This window comes from Chrysemys picta, chromosome 2, assembly GCF_011386835.1.
Source record: "Chrysemys picta bellii isolate R12L10 chromosome 2, ASM1138683v2, whole genome shotgun sequence".
Lineage (NCBI taxonomy): Eukaryota > Metazoa > Chordata > Testudines > Emydidae > Chrysemys > Chrysemys picta.
In genome coordinates, this window is record NC_088792.1 from 180,226,884 (window position 1) to 180,248,908 (window position 22,025).

The 22,025-nt window shown below is 42.8% G+C and overlaps 1 protein-coding gene across 3 annotated transcripts in view; it reads right to left on the reverse strand.

Moving 5' to 3' along the window:
* Positions 1 to 22,025, reverse strand: part of LOC101947464 (cyclase associated actin cytoskeleton regulatory protein 2) — a 93,035-nt gene that overhangs the window by 12,157 nt on the left and 58,853 nt on the right. For all 3 annotated transcript variants that reach the window (XM_005309961.3, XM_008165331.3, XM_042860515.2), the window contains 3 exons: positions 18,953 to 19,096; positions 18,355 to 18,440; positions 16,266 to 16,371 (listed from right to left, as the gene is read on the reverse strand). In XM_005309961.3, coding sequence (XP_005310018.1) covers positions 16,266 to 16,371; positions 18,355 to 18,440; positions 18,953 to 19,096 — 336 coding nt within the window. The remainder of the gene's footprint in view (positions 1 to 16,265; positions 16,372 to 18,354; positions 18,441 to 18,952; positions 19,097 to 22,025) is intronic.

The window sequence follows — 22,025 nt, forward strand, 5'->3', positions numbered from 1 at the left end:
TTACCTGAGGAGGTTGTGAAGGCTAGGACTATTACAGCGTTTAAAAGAGAACTGAATAAATTCATGGAGGTTAAGTCCATTAATGGCTATTAGCCACGATGGGTCAGGAATGGTGTCCCTAGACTCTGTTTGTCAGAGGGTGGAGATGGATGGCAGGAGAGAGATCACTTGATCATTACCTGTTAGGTTCACTCCCTCTGGGGCACCTGGGATTGGCCACTGTCAGGAGACAGGATACTGGGCTAGATGGACCTTTGGTCTGACCCAGTACGGCCGTTCTTATGTAAGTTATAGACACATACTGTAATGAGGGACATGGATATAGTTTGAATAAACTACTCTTTCTAGCAATTGGTTTGTATAATCAGCAGTACACGGTATTGGTCTGTCTGAATTATGTCTATGCCAGTGCACTATGAAAAGAAACAGAATGGCTTTATTAGTAAAAAAAATCAGATTCAGATCTTAGATTTCTAATTTGCCTGACTCACAGGAAAGTCAGGAAGGATCAAAGGAACTGGGATTCCTTTTTTCTGTCTGACCACTCACTGAGTGTCACTCTGATTCCAAGAATCCCTCATCTGGACAGCACCTCTGCGGAGGAGGACAAAGACTATATTTTATAGGATCCATTATGGAAGATCAGACGTTTGGAATCTATACCTGAAAACCTCATTGTTTCAGGCATAACTACCACCTAGAAGCAGCAGCCCAGGCTGGTTATATGGAAGTAGCATGAGGCCCTCTGTACCAATTATATCCTGCATGGAGGCTGCACAGGCGGGTTGCTAGGAGAATGGATTCATAAGAGTACCTTGCATCTGTGTGGGTCCAGCACAATCCAATGGGGAAGGCTACAATGGGATGAGGCTGCTGGAAAGGCCATAGGTTCACATGTGAGCAGAGTCCCTGAATTATTCCAGCCCATAGACTAGAATAGCAGTCAAGAGGGTGAAGGCTAGGCTGGGCTGCACAAAACCTGAGATGGGAAGGTGGATTTTTACCTCCACAGCTACTCCACTCCCATAGAGCACAGATACTTGAGCCTTATGTGGGATGGGTAAATTTCTCCATTAGAGAAAAGATAACTTTTTTGTGTGGTTTTGGGAACATTTCCCCCCCCTCCCCCATGCTGCCCAACTGCCTCACATCCTATTATGGGCCTGGTCTAAAGCCCATTGCAGTCAATGGGAGTCTTTCGTTTTGAGTTCAGCAGGCCTTGGATCAGGCCCTATAACAATAAGGAAGCATTCTGGCAATTGTGTCGGAAGTAAAAACCCTAACCCTAACCTAACCCTAATAATATATTCAACCAACATTACCTCTGTAATGTACTTTCCCACCGTTTCAGTCTGGAGTAAGATCGTTGCATACAAGTTATGACTCATGTAGTGAGTAAAAGATCAGAACTCTAAACACTGTAAAACCACCAGTGTTTTGTATTCCTCCTGCTCCGTGGGCTAAGTAAACAATAGAGGTTACAAAAATCATTATACTTCCACTATTCTCCTAGAATTCATAGCAGCTCTCACTGAGCCATCAAAGATTGAATGGTAAATAAGCTGCATTTTTCTCTTGTTTCTTACTTTTATGCACATTTAGGTGGCTTGGGAAGGGGAGAAGAGAAAATCACAATCAACTTCGTAACAGAAATCAAGGAAGTTCAAGAGTTAAGTTGAACTTCTGTTGCAAAATTCTTTTTCCTGTGTGCCAAATTCTCTTCTCAATTACAGCCAAGCAACATAGACAGAATATCAGCAGACCACAGAGAAATCAATCGGCACAACAGCCTGGAGTACAATCATGGGTTTTGGAAGAAGGCTATAAAAGTTGCTGACACCGAATAGGGAAGTGTCTAGAACAGTCGTTTTCAACCTTTTCTCATTTGTGGACCCCTAAAAAATTTAGAATGGAGGTGCAGATCCTTTTGGAAATCTTAGACAGTCTGTGGACCCCAGGTGAAAATCACTGGTCTAGAAAGAAGAAGAGTTACAGCCAAGTAATCTTATAAAAATCAACAGAATAACATGGGTGTATGTGAGAGCAGAATTTGTCCCCATATTTATGCATAGGAAGAGATTCTCAAAAATTAGTCCCACTTTTTAACCTGTTGTGAGTTTGTCATAATTTAGGCCATTGAGACATCTAAAAACAAATCTAAAGTAATGAGATTGCTGGGGTATAACTCAGGGCTGAGTTTGCTCCAGTGTACGTACACATCTCAAGGCATGAGGGACTCAGCCGAGGTTCCCAAACACACCCAGTGAACACACCTGGGATAGAATGACAAGAAAAAAGACAGACAAATTTAAATAATTAGGAGGCAGACAGAAACATACTGCAAACACTGGTGCTGCTGTCAACTGTCTGTCTCTGTGTGTACTGTGTGTGTCTGTCTCTCTTTTAACCTGTGGAATACTGAGTTGACCAATTGAGATCAAGTAAATATTCATGCTGCATGAAGTTCATTCCATGGAGGAGGACCCATGTGTAGCACAGAGGCTCCTTGGCCAAGAGTCTCCTGTTCTTTTAAAACCAATCTCCCCTCAAACCTGACAATCTCACTACACCAAGCACATGTCTTCCAGGATATTTAGCCATAAAGAGCCACATGTAAGGTATCTACAGTAAGCTTATAACCAGACATGCCAAACCCTGGGGAAAAACGCAGAAATTGGGCTTGTTTTTGGCTTAATTGGCTTGTGAGTTGCTTGTTGGCTAGTTTTTTGGCATGTAGTTTGTTGCTTCTTTTTTTTGATTGGCTCCCGGCAAGCTGGGGCAAGAGAGCGGGAGAGTCAGGGGTGCACAGCAGAGCCACCACAGTCCAGACTGCACGCCGGCGGGATCTAGTCACAGAGAGTGTTGGGGTTCTTAGGGATTGGCTTATTTTGGCCTTGTTTTGAAATGGGATTAGCTTGATTTTTGTCTTATTGTGAAAGTCAGGGTGCTTATTTACCACGTGAAAGTTAGCAACTGTGCTTAGTCTTTGCAAGATATATACGGCTAATATTTAAGGAATAATGTATTTATATTGAAATTAGGCTTTATCAACTTGGAGCAAAAATTAGTCACCAGGGTAGTCTTGGTGATGACATGTTCAAGCAGGAGTTGTCACCCCTCCCTAGTCAGCTGGTGAGGTAATGCAAGATTCTATTGCCTACCCTTGCACATTGACTGTTCTGCAATGGGAAACCATCAAAGACAAATGCCAACAATCAAAACCACTTGGAGGTGGAAAAGAACATTTTAGCAGGCAGGAGATTGCCCTGGCTATGAACAAAAACAAAACACTGTTTCAGTATAACAGAGTGTAGGGAAAGGCGCTCTGGACCCATTCACTGAGGAAACCCTTTAATAAGGGGGCTTTCATGAACATTTGGATCCCAGTTCTTGGGAAACCAGCCAGCTCTGCAACAAGCTGAACTTTGGGGGGAAGCCTACTTTATTGTATAGGAAAGGTAACTATTGATAAGCATAGACCCAGGTTTGTGTTTTACGATTGTTTTTTGTTTGTAACCAGTTGTTTCCATCCCTTTCTCTCTAGTTAACTTCTAGTTAAATCTTTATTCTTTCTTAAATAAACCTACATTTGTTTTATTGTAAGTGTTCACAAGTGCTATGTGGTTTACAGGAGTGGTGGTTTAAGGTTAAACTGGGGTACACTGCACCTCTGGGTGCCGAGAATCTGGAATTTCTGTGAGTAGCCAGTGTCTGGGGCTGGATGTCACAAGGGAATGATTCAAAGGGACTCAAGGCTTGGAGTGCACCTATTGTTACCCTGCAGGGTGAAGACAGGGCTGGCATAGTCCAGAGGAGAGTGCTTGAATGGCTGACAGGTGTCACCTCCCTGACACCACCAGCCTAGTTACCAGAAGGAAAACATCTTCTTGCTGGAGGCAGGGGTAAGAGAGATGACTCACAGTCCTGGGTACCCCAAGAACCATCACACCATGAAAGGCCCTCATGCTGTGGTATCTCAGGGATTCCACATCTTGGCAAGGGGACAGGGAGCAGGCAAGCAGACTGGATGCGCAGGAAAGTCTCTGCATCCCTAGCCTACCAGGGCAATGGGTTTTGTGCTGCTTCCAAATATGCTGGTATGGAGGGCAGTTTTGGAGTGGGTTGGCTTAGGGGGTCCACTGGATCCATAAATTGCTCTAGTACCTAGGAATGGCTGCATAGGGATGACAGTGGGGCAGGAATCACCATACAAGCTGGAGTAGTAGCTATGTAAGGGGTATTTTACGGTTGGGTGACCTGTCCCTGAATTGGGGTGAATTCCATTCCTGTCCAATTTCCACTGAGTTCCCTTCACAAAGCCCATTTATTTGTGCTTTGTATTGCATGGTGTGTGTATGTCTGAGCCCCTGGGAATAGGAAAAACAGCACATTATACACTCACAAAAGTTCATCTTTTCTAATACAGCAGGTGCTTAAAAGGCTTGCTATTTGCAAACAACTCTTTACATTAACTTTGAGCAGATGTCCACAACAATGTATCTTTACACAAAGAGTATTTAAGAGCCATTTGACTAGTGAGGGCTGTTATCTGCAAGCCCCTGTCTTCTATTTTCATTTCAGCTGTTCTCCTTGGTAACAGCTGCTCTCCTCAGTGCCCTGGTTTACATACATCCACTCAAATTATGCTCTGGGATGTTTGTTCCCACTTGCATCTTTGGGTGGTCATTTTCCATTTGTAATTAAGACCTTTTTGTTGAAATGGTGTCATCACTTGCAAATGTGCCCCTTGTAAGAAATATTAGGGAAGTGACTGACTTCAGCACTAGCTAGTTAAAATGACAATTTTATACAAATACAGGAAGACATCTGAGAAGAAGGGACTGTATCCGTAACTTTAAACCCATATACATTTCATCATACAGTACTAGCAATCTCAATGTGGTTTAAAAGCTTGCTTTAGTGAAGATTTATATAATTGGACAAGGAATTCTTTGTAGCTGTCTGAGTAAGATCCTATGAACTTTGGAAAGGCTAGAACCTAGCTCTATGTGGAAATAGCTATGTAGGGGACAGTAACCTCCATGGGATTATCTTCATGGTGTTTCCTCTGCAGCCTTCCATTGGGGTCAGGGTTTGACCCTGTGTAGGTCAGAATCATCTGCAGAGAGGCCCTGTCTCCATACTGCCTCTGGCTCCCCAGCAGCCCCCTGTACCTCAGTGACACAGTTCCAGTGGAGTCATGCTTATACAGCTCCAGCAGCTTGTGCATGCCCCAGGAGCCTCTGTAAAAGGGGGATGCTGCTGTGGAAGGGGTGCAGGAATGTAATAGAGACTGTGGCCGTATTATTTCTCCACCTTTAGCTCCACAGAGCTATGACATGTTCCTCCTGACCTACCTCTTTTCCCCCACTGGATGGGCCAGGAAGGTGAAGGAGTAGAATGTTGGATGGAAGAAGCTGATACCCCTACACCATGCTGGAGGGGTGAGATCAAATGTGCAGATCAGTGGGAAGGGATGTTTGGACCCAAAGCTCTTTATTCTGAGTAGCTTCTATATGGTAGCTCTTGGAGCGTAATTTAAGCCAGGTAATGTGCCTGAGATAACCTGGCCATTCCAAGTACAATGGCATCAGGCACAGAGGGCCAAATTTATTCCTGTGGCAACTCCTTTGATTCAGTGAAATGACATGAGAGATGAATTTGGCCCAATGCCTGTAGGAGTCTGGGTCTTGTTTACAAGAACTTTCTCTACTTGGGGGAAAGCACCTATGGCTTCATCTAGAACACAAAGCAACAGCCCATCTCTTGAGTCACGTTAAATGCTGTATGCACATACCATCAGTGCTCCACGTGCTGCCCTGGCACTACCTGTTTGCTGCTACAGGCAATTCCAGGTGTTGGTTCTGACCTCTTTAGATCTAAATCATGTCTCATCTTTTTTATTTTTTATTTTTATGTCCCAACGCAGGCGTTACAACAACCTACCCAGTCACTCTTGCTGCTAGTTCCCAAGGTTAAGTTCCTAGGAAGTTTCTGTAGGGCTCAAAGCAGAAATGATCTCACTTCTGTCACTCATTGAGTTCAAATTGAGTGAGCCACAGAAAGGTATCTGTCCTTATGGTAGCATCCAGATGCCACAATGAGAAGTGAGGCCTTATTGTGCTAGGTGCTGTACAAACACACATAAAGACATGGGCACGCCTCTCTTTTTGTTCAAGCTTTTAGTGATCTACTGCAGGGTTTTATGTGTAATAACAAGGAAGATGGGAGGATGAGGGTCGTGTGAGATTGCTGCGGAACATTTAAATGGGAACACATCTCATTTTGTAGTCTGATTGCTTTTAGTAAGGAAAGACATTGGGTATAATTAGACATTTCTAAATAATACATACAATTATATTGTATATAACTGATATAAGTTAGAAATAAAATGTATCCCTGTATATCTATTCCAGGATACAGGTATCTAACTGAGGATGAGACAAGTGGTTTTGGGGGGCATAACCCCCTGAAATTCATTGAACACTTTCCTTTTCAAGGCAACAGATGAATAGGACTCCCAATGGGGAGGTTCACTTTCTCCTCATAAAAGGATACCCCACCTCCCTTTTTATAATCCTAGTTTCATGCCTGAAATGATTACTGCTCTGTGTTGTTCTCCTCATACACATGCAGGCACAAAGAGGAGGATCGTAGAGCTCAAAATATCATGTAACCGCCTCTGAGAACAGGTGGACTATGACACAGAGACACAGATCTTTTGTTAAGGTGTTTCTTCCATAAAAGTGGCTTAATGTTATGGCCCTATTAACTACAGCATGTTAGGCCACCTGTCTGCAAGCATTCATGCTGCCCAATGATATGGAAGTTATAAGATGAAACAGCTGATGTGCAGGGGCTGCAGTCTTTGTGAATTAAAAAAAAATCCTCTTTTTCTGGTGCTCGGCAGGATTATTTATCTGTCTGGCTCTCCAGCTCTGAAGCCGCTTTTATGCATTTGTGCCATTTATCACCTGTTAGGGATTTAACATAGGGCCTATGTCGCCACGGAGCAATGGTACCATTCAATCCTGCAATCAGAGATGCTTTACAAAGTCTGGGTTCTCTAAATCACCCCGGAGCTGAATGATGATGTACTATCATTAAGTAAAATAATGGGCCTATTTAAGCTGCTTCTTTTTTAAAAGTAAAAAAAAGTGGAAATACTTTTTGTACATTGATTAGTAGACATCTTTCTCTCCTTTTCCTTCTATGTATGTTCAGTCCTCCCATTCCATCCCCCTGCTTCCGGAAACTATGGCTGTGTTTATACTACAGCTCAAGCTGCACTTGATGGCTGGTGTCAAACAAGCGTCCTCAGGCTTCCCCTTGACCGGGGCTGAATAATGTTCAGCCACTGGTGTAGATAGGGTCAAATTAGTATATAGCGTTGCCAACCCCTGCTAGAAAGAGTGAGCAAGGACACCTTTCTTAGTAGGTGTGTTGGATATAACCAACCCTATCTACACCAGTGGGGAAACTGATTTCAGCACTGGGTGGTGTTCTGCCATGTTTACATTGAATGTCCTGCGTGGCAGTTTCTATAATGTTACTGTCTCGGTGGTGAGACTCTGTCTTACAAGGGAAAGGTGACGGCTGAAGCTTTCTTCAGGAACCTCTGCCAGGCAATCTCCAGCTTGGCACTGCACCAGCAAGTCTCGGAGCACAGCGTGTTCTGTGAAATGGAAGTGGCTAACATTAAAGTGATACAAGCTGGTCAGCAAAAATGAGTGAGAGGGAAATACAACATGGGGCAGAAGGATGTCCCAGAAAAGATTTTTTTTTTTTGCAAGGGGAAGGGCGGGGCAAGCCATGTTCTCTTACCAAGACCTAGAGAATTAAAACACTATGTCCAGATTCTGCCCTTACTTATATTTGTGCAGTCCCACTGAGGTGAGTGGAGCTGCACGGCTATAACTCGGAGTAGAATTTAGCCTGATCATGTTAACCCCTTGTTTTATGAAAGATGAGTGTCGCTGGCAATTGTGGGTGCATCGTTTATTTTCTGAAGTTCTTGTTGGAAACATGGAATTGCATCAGGCGTGTGTTTATACCTTCCCAATATCTCTTCTTTTGAGAGGGTGGTCAGAAAAGAAATACGAACTGTACTCCACATAAGAATGCAAGACTTATAATTCGCCTGGACATGGCTATGTGGCTTCTCGATAAATGGGTCAAACTAAACCTAGCATGACGGATATACTATAAAGATAGCATGAGGTTGCTGGTTGCAAAAATCAGCCTTTGCAGCCTCCTCATCTGAGCAGGCAGATGGTAGGGACGAGACAAAGTTTTATGGGAAAATATTGCGGTGTTAAAGGAAATGGTGGAAATTCCATGAGAGAATGTCTAGAGGAGGCTTATATAGCTGGGAATGAAATGCCAAATGATTGTATTGGGACTAATATACGGGCAGACTGGCATGCTAGTTTATGGGCTGCAGTACTTACCACTGTTTGATCTATCTCTGGTTCTCGCTGAAGATGCTTATGGAAGTTTTAATCAACATTTCAGTTTTTTAAAGAACATTTAAAAATATGTATTCCATTATTAATATTTTAGAAAAATATGTGTTAGGAGGTAAGACTTGCAGACACAGATAAAACTCTCATTGGCTTCAGTGGGAGTAGGATCGGGCCACTGTAAATAAATCTCAATTTTGAAACTGTTGGTAAATTGAAGATTTTCTCCTAGGTATCTGTGTTTGATTTATAAATGGGGAAAATGTTTAGTGTTTTCTTGAGATTGTGTTAAAGAGAACATTATCACTATATTCACTACTATTTTGAGACTATTTCATCAAATTGAAAACTGGTCAATTTTGTCCCAAATGACCATGGTCTACAAAAAAACAATTTATCCCAGCTCTAAACAAGTAAGTTGAGATTAATGTTTTGGAAAATAATCTTCAAGCAGTATTTGTTTGTTAGCACTGATTTGAGGTACAGTTAGCTACAGCAAACTCTCCTTATTGCCAGTTGTTTTCAGGTCATAAAGTAAACCTGCATTGTTTCCCTGGTCCCTCCCAACACACTCAACCCTTCCAGCAAACTAAAACTTTTATGAGACATTCCTGATAGCTTATACTACAGCTGTTCAGTCCTTTTCTCAAAAAAGAGGGGGGGAAAGTGGGGTGGGGGGAGGGAGAGAAAGGTAGTTCAGTAGTCTCTTGCATTTCACCAGTGACAACTGACAGAAGGAACAGTTTATTACTACAGCTGTAGATTTCGTCTAGAGTTCAAAAAGTGGTAACAAGGAAACATGGTTGCAACTGTCACAAAACAGAGCAGTTGTTGTGTGGGGGAAATGCTATGCTGATCATTTTCAACAGTTCATTATAATAATGGCTTTGCACTTCAACAGTCTCTTCTGACATCTGAAAATGTCCAAACATTAATTAATTAAATTTTACAAAGCTCTATTCGGTAAGTAAATATTATTATCCCCATTATACAGATGGGTAAATTGAGGCACAACACTCAGTGACTTACCTAAGGTCACATAGGAAATGTGTAGTAGAACCAGGTATCATGACTCCCACCCTTTCACGTGATTTCTGAATCTTCACACATTCCAATCAATTCAATGACTCCCAAAAACCTTACTTTGAATTATTTTGGATCATACTGGCAAGAACAGCCTCTTTGAGTTAACATTCATTGAAGTTATGCTTGCATATCATGATGAAAAGATAATTCTATATTTTATTCCATGGGTGTCAGTGGGGCTGAGTGGTGGGTGGCCTGTATGCACTGGTCAATTACCAAGTTGCAGTCAGGAGATGAATCGGTGTCAAACTGGGTAAGGACACCAGGGAGTCAGGGTCAGGCACCAAGTTATAGACAGCAGTCAAAGAGCACAGTCTGGGACAAACCAGGGTCAGAAGCCAGAGTCTAGGTTCCAGAGCAAGGCCAGGTCTGGAGAAGAAGCAAGCAGGCAGTCTGTCATTTCTCAGACAATTCCCCATGATGGCTTCCTGGTTTATATACCAGCATGAGACAATCAGTGGGCTGCAGGGGCTGCCACTCCAACCCTGTTGGGCAGTATTTCCTGCAGTGCCTAGCTTCACAGGGCACTCCAGTTTAAACCTAGCTTAAGCTCCCGATGACAATGTTGAATTGTTAGCAGCCCAGAATTCTCATGGTCCAGGTTCTAGTCCCCACCCACCAGTTCTGGGTTGGGTTCTACTTGAGGGTTGGGGGTGGTTCCAGAGCATGAGGTGTGGTGGTGCCCAGGCTGTACCCCCCTACTGGGCCTGGTCTGGTTCATTTCCTGAGCTCTTCTGAGCTGGAGAGGAGGCAAGGGTGTGTTCTGGCACCACACAATAAAAACAGAGCTTCACTGCTGTCTGTTTTCTCCTGAGGTCAGGTGTTGGTGACCCACATTGACCTATATGGATTCAGGACTGGGTCCTACAGGCTTTGGTGTAGAGGGTGGACATGGGGGCATCCAGCCACCCCTCATTTCCTCCTGCTACTCACACAGCTGAGAGTTGATGTGAGTTCAGTAGAGGCCTGTAGGCAGGTGGGGCAGGGTCGCTCATCTTTTACATACTCACTGAGCGCCACCGGAATTGATGTAGTTGGGCAGCATCATTCATTGGACGTCCGCTGCACGCTGTTGGAAATGCCAACATAAGTGGCTGGCCCTTGCTCCTGGCGAAGCTTCCAGAGGGCAGCCTCTGCAGAGCAGCCACAATGTGCGTCATCAAAGATGGTTGAGAAGGCTTGCAAGAAGGAGTCGCAGTCAGAGACCACAGGTCTGCTCTGCTCCAACAGGAGGGAAGCCCAAACGAATGCTTCACAGGCAATCAGGCTGACTATTAGCTCCACCTTTGTCTGGTCTGTGGGGTACATTGGGAGCACAGCAGGAAGAGCAGCCTGCCTTGGTTCAGGAACCCCTGAAATTTCCAACAATCCCTGACAAACTGTTTGGGCAGTGGCACCTCAGGCATTGGTTCAGGCGATGGGTGGTCTGTTGGGCACATACTGTAGCTGCTTCTCCTGTAAGCATGCCAGCTGTTCGTGTAGGGTTGTGCTTTGGCAGTGAGCTGTGTTGCTCAGGTCTGTAGTATGAGGTTCTCCGCCTGCAGGTTGGTGACTTGGTCTTGCAGGTCCCAGGCCCTCGGGGAGCTACTGGTTGGAGGGCAGCCTGCCCCTTCCATCATCTGGGGAGGGGTTGGATGGATTTAGGGGATTAAGGTGGCCTGAGTAAATTGTCAGGGCTGGGCTGTGGGTAGCCTGTGTGCATGGTCAGTTACCAAATTGCAGGCAGGAGAAGAGTAGCAGAGTTGGGGTCAAGCCATGTCAGGATACCAAGATGTCAGGGTCAGGCACCAGGCAAGTAGCAGGGTCAGAGTCAAGCTGGGTTGGGATATCAAGGAATCAGGGACCAAGTTACAGACAGCAGATAAATAATGGAGACTGGGACAAACCAGGGTCAGAAGTCGGAGTCTAGGGTCCAGAGCAAGGTAAGGTCTGGGGCAGAAGCAAGCAGGCAGTCTGTGTCATTGCTCAGACAGCTCGCCATGATGGCTTCCTGGTTTAAATACCAGCATGAGCCGATCAGTGGGCTGTGAGCGGCGGCTACTCAGGCTCTGCTGAGAGGTACTTCCTCCAATGTCTATCTTCACAAAGTCCTCCAGAGGAAACGTGCCGTAGTCCTAGGTTCTAGTCCCTCAGGTTCTTCCAATGGGAGCCAGTCTTGTGAATAGTTTTTCCATGAGCAAAGTGCCCAGAAATGCACTAACCCTATTTATTATTTGTTAAAAAATTTGCAAATACAGGTGGCTCAGTTCTGCCACCTGTATGCATGTTGAGAAGTAACTTACTCTTCAAATAATTACACACATTTCAGTGGGACTGCTTGAGGAATAAGGTATTACTCAACAGGGTTGCAGAATGAAGACCAAAGTGAATAAGGGTGACAGAACAGGGCACATTATCAAAATCTTTCAGTCTGTACAGATCTATATTTATCAGTGTAAGCACAATAATAAAAGCTGTTAGAGTTCCTGTGATTATATTATGAGGGCTGATTGCTTGTGTGTGCTTTCACCCTTATGTGCCCTGTACTAGTGCCTCTATACTGTACTCCATTAAAACCTATCTGGACCCTTCCTCTTAAAGCATCCAGAACTGGCCAGTGCCAGAGACAGAGATACAGTTCTAGATGCCCTAATGGTCTGATCTAATTTGGTAACTCCTATCTTCTTGATTTTTGTACATTTTCCCAAGATATTTGCAAACTGTTTGGGAAAAATTAGTAATTTGCTAATCATTTTCCAAGACACTTTTTCTCTCTTTAAAAACCCCAAAGACACTGATTGATTTATTTTATTTGTGTGTATGTGTGATTTCTAGCATTCCTTGTCCAGTTTTATAAATACCAAAGGCAAATTATTTGTATGACATAGTACTTATAAATATGCATTCAAGTTGTTCAAAAGTTTTTTTTTCTATACACAATAGCAATTCTGTACCAACATTTTCTTTCCATAAACATTCCTCTTTCTCAATGCCTAGCCAACCTACCAGTTTTTTTCCTTTTATGCACATAAGTGGATCCTATTCCTTGCAAGGATTAAGAATTTTGTTTGTAATAGTCCCACAATACCTATCTAAGACCCTGATCCTGCAAACACCTGGGCATGTGCCCAACTTTATGTACTGTGGGACTGGTCCTGACCTGTTGAAGTCCATAGCAAAGATCCCATTGACTTCAATAGTGCAGGATCAGGCCTTGTGAATAGTTCCACTGATTTCACTGGGAGTTAAACCTGTGCTAAATTGGTCAAAAGTTCCCTTTTTAAATGCGGTATCTTTATGATACAGTCACTTTATGCCTGGCCGACACTCTTAGGTGTATCACTTTTGAAAGCCTGAGTATATACTCAGGGATTCACTGAAAACTATCCAAAAACATTGATATGTGACTGTTTAATTCTGACTTTAAAAAGTAAAAGAAAAATCATATTACCATTTTAATAACTCATGGATTTGTTACAGGTGTCTGGTGGAAAATATCTAAACAGAGAAGATACATGCTAATTTATGAAACTTCTGACTTTGTAAGGTTCACTTGATGGTATGTCAAAAGAATTACATATCACATCAATAAGAAAATATGTTTAGAATTTGACATTTGAGTCCCAGGTCACCTGAGATTTAACGGAACCATACTTCAGATATGAGGACATACTTCAAGTGAGTGAAACAAATAATACTATGGATGAAGTAAATAGTCTTTAACCAACTGTGATGGATTGAGTACTGTCTGTGGAGAAGTTATATTTGATATGAACAAATAGTGGGTCTCGCTCTGTTTGCATTCAGCACTCTGACAATTAAACCAAAGGAAACAGAGAGACCCTGGGTGGGAGGTTGAGATGCTGTCTTACAACCAGTCAAATGTATCCTGCAATAGCTACTATTCTGGGAAAGCTTGCAGGTGCACACAAAGCTAAAAATGACTCCTATTTGACAAAATGCAAATGAGATAGCTTTGTCTTATAATATTAGTTCCATACCTGTAAAATTCCATTATGTAAAATAAAATTATTTCTTTTATATATTAGCAGATATAAAATTGGCCCTTATTCTAATGCTCATTTTGCTAACCGGGTAATAGAGTTCCTTAGCCCTGTCTTATAATCATTTCAAAATGGATAATTCTTCTCACACCCACTGACTGGATTAAAATAGAATAGGATGCAGCAAGGGTGTAATTTTATACCAAACACTGAGAAAGAAAGTGAAGTTTAATATTTGAAACCTTTGCTAAATAAAGAACCCCACAAAAAAGCAGCTAATTTCTCAGACACCTCAAAAAAGTTTAATATTTTACTTTGGTTCAGACCAAAAAGTACACGCATTTCAGCAAATGCTAGTTTCTTCTTTGTTTGAACTTGAACTTGCACTTGCTATGCTGCATGGTCTTGCATGGTGCTCAGGAAAGCGTGCAAAGTTGTAGTCCAGTACAAATCTGAGCAAAGGCTATCCCTAGGCACAAGTAACATGATGTACTAGGCACAGTTGTTTTCCCTGAACAGAAGTAAGTTTCAAACTCCTTGAGTGCAAAGCATGTGCAGTGAATGTATGTGTCTAAAGAGACATGTCAAGTGTGATCCTTGGCATCCTAATACGTGTTTCTTTCTCTGGGCCAACATAACTCCTATTAAAATCAGTGGAAAGATTCCCATTGACTACAATAAAAGTTGCATCAGGGCCTTTATCCTGACTCCTACTATTAGGCTGTAGTGATTTGGCAACCATGGGTTTGTAATATTAGAATAAGTCTCAGAAGAGGTGGCTTAGTGGTTAGATGCAGTTTATCACATGGATCTCACCTCACATATGTGTCATATATACTGGGGGCGGGGGAGAGAGGTATCCTCATAGTTGAAGTTAAAGCTAGCCTCCATTATAAAACATTATTTTAGCTCCTCTATGTCTTTGGATTGGAAAACTGTTTTGGCCTGAAACGGTGACATTCTGGTGACTTGTCCTATCCCACTTAATTGCAAATTTTAAAACTGTCTTTATTTGCGTACACAAAAGAAACTATGAACAATATTGTATGTGTGTGCTTTTTAAAAAAAAAAATTAGGATACTCCAAAACCAAAAAACTGTTAATGACATTTCAGGGCCTAAGACATTTTGACTCACATCAAGAATTCCTCTAACTAGATAATAAGTATGTGAGTACATTCTTTAGAATCCCAAGAAGAATCTTAGACTCTTACATTTTTATATTGACAGGGGATCAAAATCCTTGCATGTGTGTCAAACACAGCAAATTCTTTATTCTTAAAGTTTAACCCTATTTAAGAGAAGAATAGACAACAGATTGCCAGATGATCCTCTCATGCGGTTACACATCATAGCTGTAACACAATGAAAATGTACTTATATTGTATATATGTACACACAATATATACACACAGCATGGAGCTCAATAATTATTTATATTCATATAACATAGTAAAATAAAATTATCTATACTATAATAACGTGGTACGTGTCCCTTGTATTTCTTTTTCTCATTATTAAACCTCCCTCTTCTCTGTCTTTCCCTCCCATTCTTCCACCTTTCACTCTCTCTCCTTAATTTTTATCCCCTTCTTAATCTTTTTTCTGCTCTCTATCCCCCCCAGCAATGGCGCACCGGACCTGGAGAATCTAATTTTCCTACTCCTCCCACATTGCTGCTGAGAACTAGGAGCCCAAAGAATTTCTCCCCCTCCCCAAATGTCTAGGCCACAATTGTCCTGAAGCATCGTTCCATCCATCTTTCGCACATGTTTCAGCTGTTCTCAGCAGAGAGCAAAAAGAATGTCACTTCTGCTACTGGCTAAGAACAGTGAGCTGTGACTGTTGCCTGCTCTGCCCTGGAGAAGCACAGTTGTGCAGCAATACAGCCAGCACTATTTTGTCTCTGATTTCTGTAAGATATAAAATTTCTGGGGAGGTTTCACCTCCCTAGGGCCCATCAGTCGTGATGCTTTGGCAAAGTGAAAGGAAAGATGAGGGTAGAGATGGCACTACCCACAAATGCAGATTAAAGAAAGAAAAGTCCTGCAGCCAGCGTGCATTGAGCCTAGTTTGTTCATGTCTGATGACTATTTGATTACGATGTCCACCTCCGCCCGCTCAGGTCTCCATTTTATTTTATCAATGCACCCAACCCACTTTAGATCTTTCATACTAGGAGACTAAGGCTTTGTCTACACCAGCTTTTGTCAGCAAAACTTTTGTCAGTCAGGGGTGTGAAAAAACACTCCCCTGACCAACATCAGTTCCGTCGGCAAAAGTGCCAATGTAGATAGGGCTATGTCGGCGGGAGATGCTCTCCTGACGACATAGCTACCACTGCTCATTGCGGGTGGTTTAATTATGCCAGCAGTAGAGCTCTCTCCTGCCGGCTTAGAGCAGCTACACAGGAGACCTTACAGTGCAGTGGTACAGCTGTGTCGCTGTAAGGTCTGTAGTGTAGACATGGGTAGCTTTTTAGGCTTACTACAATGTTCACTGCTTTGCACTGTCAGCTTTTGTTTTGAATCTTCTTCCTGTGTCACATTTGTCTTATCCCCTTCTTAAAATATTTTAAAATTTTTAAATACAGAAATGTCTTTTTTTTTTTTTTTAGTCCTTTCCTCTCCCAGAGATAATGTTTGGGCTCACTGCAGTAATGCCAGAATCTGGTAAAAGCAGAATCAGCTAGTGTTGTTTTCCTGTTCTGACAGTGAAAGGGGAGGAGCACTCACGGTTTTACTCCAGGTGAGGCCTGTGGTATGATGCTCTTTGATGTAAGCTTGAAGCTCAGTCCAGATGTTCAAGTATGATTTCACCCAATCAACATGACGTAAGTCACTGTAAGGGGGGAAAAAAAAGGAAATATTTCTATGTATGATTTAGTGTTTAAATATAGATACTTGCTACCCTGTATTTAAAGCGGACTAGATACTGCATCTGTCACTGGCCACAGACAATTAAGTTACAAGACTGCTGAAAAGACAGGCAGCCCAGCAAATGGTGAGGCCTAGCAGACTGAGATCCTTGCGGAGGAGAGATAAGGGAACAAGAGGGCTCCGGGACAGAATGCTTCCTGCCGAGGCTCAAAGTGAACCAGGGCAGTAATAAAGCAAGATGGGGCCCTGTGCCAGGAATTCAAACCTGGTTTCCCTCAGTGTTTTGATTTTTAGAAAATTAAAGATCAGCGTATTCTGTAAAGTGTCCTGGCTTCTGAGTCCAAAGGTAGCTTGTCGCTCTCCTTTATGCCTCTCAACCCAGCATGTGCTCTGCTACCCTTTCCCCTTGGAACATTTTAACGAGCACCTTATAAACTCTTAAACGCAACTAAAATATTAATCTCAAAAGAAAAGGAGGAGTTGTCATAAATGAAGGGTGGTCAGGAAGCAAAGATTACGTGTATCTTTAGGCTAGATAATATGGTGTCACATTATAATTTCTGTTAGACTCATATTTATAAGCCAAGATTTTCAAAAATAAGTTAGGTTCCCAAATTATTATTTAGGCACCTAAATAAGTGGCCTAATTTTCCTAAACTCCAAGCACCCGGATGGCTATCATTGACTGCTATGGGACAATGAGTGGAAGTAAGAATATGTACAGGAGTAACTGTTTGTAGGATGGAGCCCTTAATGGTGAAAATCTAGTTAAAGATAATAACAGTGATCACTAAAAGCCTGATCCACGGCCTGCTGGAGTCAATGGAAAGACTCCCATTGATTCCATTGCTTGGCAGTGGGATCAGGTCTTAAAGTAAATGAAGCCTCAGAGGAAAATCTCCACTCTTAAATCCTGTGTCTTGCTTGTTTATTTTTCTATAACTTTTCCAGCTCCAATACTCAGAAATATCTTGGTGTGAAATACTAAACAAACATCATCCCTAAAAATCATGCACGTAGTTTAGTCCTTTTAAAAAGGTGCACTTTCCCCACGGGTGCTTATGCCCCTTCAAAAAGTACATTCTGAAATGGAGCAAAGAATTACCCAGAGTAGATAATTTGGGGCTCCAGCAGGCAATTCATAACTATAATTAAAAGAACTTTCACAAAAATTCAGATCTGCAGATTAATTTTTACTTGGGCAAAAGATTAAATTGTGAGCTGCTTTACCTTGGCTGACCAGAGTGGATGGAAATGTGTAGCAACAGATCTGATCTAAAGACTTAAATCAGGTATGTTCTATAAAAGAACAAAAATGGGTTTTGAATCAGCCTAATTTGTCATGGAAGATGATGGCTCAGGGGAAAAAAAACCAAATTTGCAGATATTGTATTTTAGTAACAATATGGTACTAACGGCTAAAAACTGACCCCTCTGCAAAGGCCAAGCGAATGGGATTTGTGCAAGAGTTCTCCAAAGGGGCTCAGAAAAGGAGTCATCCTCTCTCCATCTCAGGCCACAGAACACCAGAAGCACTGCACCATATCTGCTGCTGCAACTACATGCCTCCCTGTGCCCACACCCTTAAGATCGCTATGCATTGGCGCAAAGAGAGCCCTTTGGAAATACTGCATCAAGGGGCAGTAAAGTCTCAACTGCATGGAGCTGGACTCCAGGTGATAGAGCCAAAGTGCAATTTTTCAAGCAGAAAAGCAAGATGGGCAGTCAGGGAATTCCATCTCTGCAGCAGTGTATCAGTCAGACAGGGTAGTGCTGTAGTTGCCTGTGTGTGTCGGGGGGAAGTTCATGTGTTGAATGCTTTTTAATTTTCAAAACACTTTCTTGTGATGTTTTTGCAAATAATACAGTACTCTCTAGCACCTCAGTAAAGCTAGTTCTAAACTATCTATAGAGAAAGCGTGGACATTAACACCAGGCAACATACCTGTTTTTGTAGTCCTTTAACACCCTGTTAGTATAAAAGGTAGCAGCATCATTCATCTCCTTGACATAAGGGCCTGGTTTAGGAGACTAAGAGAACAGCACCATCACCCAAGTATAGCAAGAAAAAAATAAAAGAAGAGAAGATTTAAAACATTAGTCAAAACCCCCCACCAGTATTTTAGACTAAGAGCTTGTCTTCACTACAGGGGAGATCAACGGGGCTGCGAGCGATGCAGTGGGAGATCGATTTAGCGGGTCTAGTGAAGACCCCCTAAATCGACGACCGAGCGCTCTTCAGTCGACTCTGGTACCCCAGCTCTCCAAGAAGAGTAAGGGAAGTGGACCGGAGAGCATCTCCCATCGACACAGTGCAGTGAACACACTGGGGTAAGTCAATCTAAGCTACATTATTCACGTAGCTGGAATAGCGTAACTTAGGTCGACTTACTCCCCTAGTGTAGACAAGGCCTGAGCTGTAGAGATAAGGAGATGGGAATGCAGAGTTAAATAATATTAGGGACTGCTCTGATTTGATTATTTGTTTATGGAGTACCATTAAGAAGTGTGTTTAAAAATACCCTAGTCTGTGTGTAACTCACCACTGTTATCCACCCAAGTGCAGGAATGCTTTCGCTGACAGCTGAGAGGTGGTTGAACATTTTACTTCCTCGGTTTCTCTCTCTGAAGGTCTGGATTTCCTGGATCTTGTCAGATATTGGTTTGAGCAGCACGGCCATCTCACTCTGCAATAAAACATGAAACTATTGTTAGCACTGGCAGACTGGAAGACTCTGTGCTCAGTATTTCTCTGCGTAGTGCCATCGATTTAGGGAAGGAATAAAGGTCAATGTTTTGTATCACTTGTAAGCTCACCACACAACTTCATTTGCCCCACTCCAATTACAACAGCAAAACATCCACCCATTAAATACTGATGTGCATTGCAACGTAAATTACAGTCAGCACCGGCAGTGTCTGAGATATGTGCAACCTACATAGCAGGGCTGGCCAAACTGTGGCTTGCGAGCCGTTAAAGTGCGGCTCGCAAGCCCCCCACATCCTCCCCCATTCTCCGCCTACCAGACTGGGGGGGAGCTCAGGACCTCTGCCTTGCAGTGGGGTGGTGGGGTAGGGGCTTCTGTCCAGCAGGGGGGGTGTCTTGGGGCTTCAGCCCTGTAGGGCGCACTTGCTGGGGCTCGGGGCTTCAGCAAGAGTGGGGCTGACACCCCGAGCCCCGGCTCCTGCCAAGTGTGCTCCAGCTCTCGAACTTTTGAAGATTTTTGTATGTGGCTCAGAGGGCCAGTAAGTTTGGCCACCCTGCTATATAGTTAAACAGGGACCTGTGCTTCCTGAGACCTGTGATGCTCCCCAAGGGTACCCAGGGTTGTGAGGCACCTCACCACTACCTGCCCTTAGCAGACACAGACAAGACTCCTTCACACTGTGTATCAGCTCCCTGAAACCAATGGCCTCTGGCAGTACAAGCACTGCCTTCCAGGCCTCTGTAGGCTTCACTCCCTCTGAGCAGGTTGGCACACACTAACGGCCAAGCTCTCTCTGAACATTTTCTGTTTTGTCCAGCCCCATATCCACTAAACACCCAGAGAAATACCAGGACACAGAGAACACTCACACTCAGAAACCACACAACGAGAAAACAAACATACACACAAGCATCTTACACCAGCTTGTAAGATTCAGCTCAGGACCAGCGCACTGAGATATATTTATAGTGAAAACAAGAATAAGTTTATTATCAAATAGCAGATATTCAGGAGATAGTGAGTAAGGATACTGGAGACATGGTTACATATGAAACAATATCATAACACGCTTTCTAGAGACAGATTAACCTCCTGTCTAAAGATTTTCAGAATTTTCAACCAAGGCTGGCTGAGATCCCATTTTCATGAATATAAACACATTCATTTACTTCCCAGGTACAAGATGAAGAGGTTGTGATGTTGCACTTCATATGTTTTATGGAAATAGGCTTATGAATCTGAATATGATGCAACTGGAATATGCTTTATGCAAAAGGTCTCTTGTATGGTATCATTAGAAAGCTTGTAATCTACTGAGTGTGTTCATCCTATTTGTTTGCATGTATTATTTCTATGTCTGGAGTTAAGAGAATAAGATATAAACTTGTATTACTGATGTAAACATATTAAGTGGAAGCCATTAAGGGTGCTTCAGAATCAATGAACTGTGAATGGGTTTATTTACCTGCAAGCCTTTCTGTGTATGTGTGGGCCAGCCCATGGATAATGAATGAGGTCTCACAGTGACATGAGACCATGTCACCTGATACTGAAATCCATCTTAAATCTTGTACTTTTCCATTTAGAAGGAGGGGTGGGGGCCAAGCACAGACAAAAAATCCCCGCCTTGTGCCAAACCTATAAAAGAGGGTGGAGCAAGGCAAAGGGGGCTGCCAGTCATGAGAGAGCCCCTGCTTACCACCTGAGATGTCTGCTGGAACTAACAAGGACTGTACCAGGGGCAAGGATTGGGTCCAGACTAAGAAGGAGTCTAGTCTGTGAAAGAAGCTTATTGGAACATCTCTGCGGGTGAGACATTACCTGTAATCAGTTTCTTAATGTATTAGGCTTAGACTTGCGTGTTTTGCTTTATTTTGCTTGGTGACTTACTTTGTTCGGTCTGTTATTACTTGAAACCACTTAAATCCTACTTTTTATACTTAATAAAATCACTTTGGTTTATTAATAAACCCAGAGTAAGTGATTAATACCTGGGGGAGCAAACATCTGTGCATATCTCTCTATCAGTGTAATAAAGGGCGGACAATTTGAGTTTACCCCGTATAAGCTTTGTACAGAGTAAAATGGATTTATTTGGGGTTTGGATCCCATTGGGAATTGAGTGTCTGGGTGCTGGAGAGGTAACCTGCTGAGCTGGTTTTGGTTAAAGTCTGCAGCTTTGGGGACATGGCCCAGACCCTGAGTCTGTGTTGCAGCAGGCTAGCGTGTCTGGCTCAACAAGGCAGGGTTCTGGAGTCTCAAGCTGGCAGGGAAAACGGGCTCAGAGGTAATTTCAGCACATCAGGTGACAGTCCCAAGGGGTCTCTGTGGCTGAACCCGTCACAGGGGTATCTTCTTTGTCTTCTAGATATACCCTGAAGTTCATGGTCTTTATTCACAGACAGGGTAACCTCCCACAGATTGTCTTTTTTCCTGTGTGCCCCTTCCCTGTTTGCTTCACATCTCTTCATTAATATTTGACTTCATATGTAAATGGGCAGCCATTGTGTTAGTTTACAATGCTTAATTTACATCCCGACAGAGAGAGAGAGACATATTTCTTACCTCCCGTTTGGAGGAAAACCTGTTTTTCACCTTTGCTGGTGACAAATATCTTGATACAGACTTAAACATATTTTCAGTGTATATATACATAACTTCTTCATACATTTCACTATGATAGTAATGACCAGTGTGACAATGACTTTAACTTGAGACCTCACGTGACATTCTTTGGTGAACCAAAATGTACATACTAGAATCAGGATATGCCCATAACCTTATCAGCTGGCATTAAGTGATTCTTGGGTCACAGGACCCCACTCCTAAAATGACTCTACATCTTGCAGTTACTGTGACAGTTTTTCATATGATATTCCAGAAACTTCTTTAGGACATTTGGAATGCC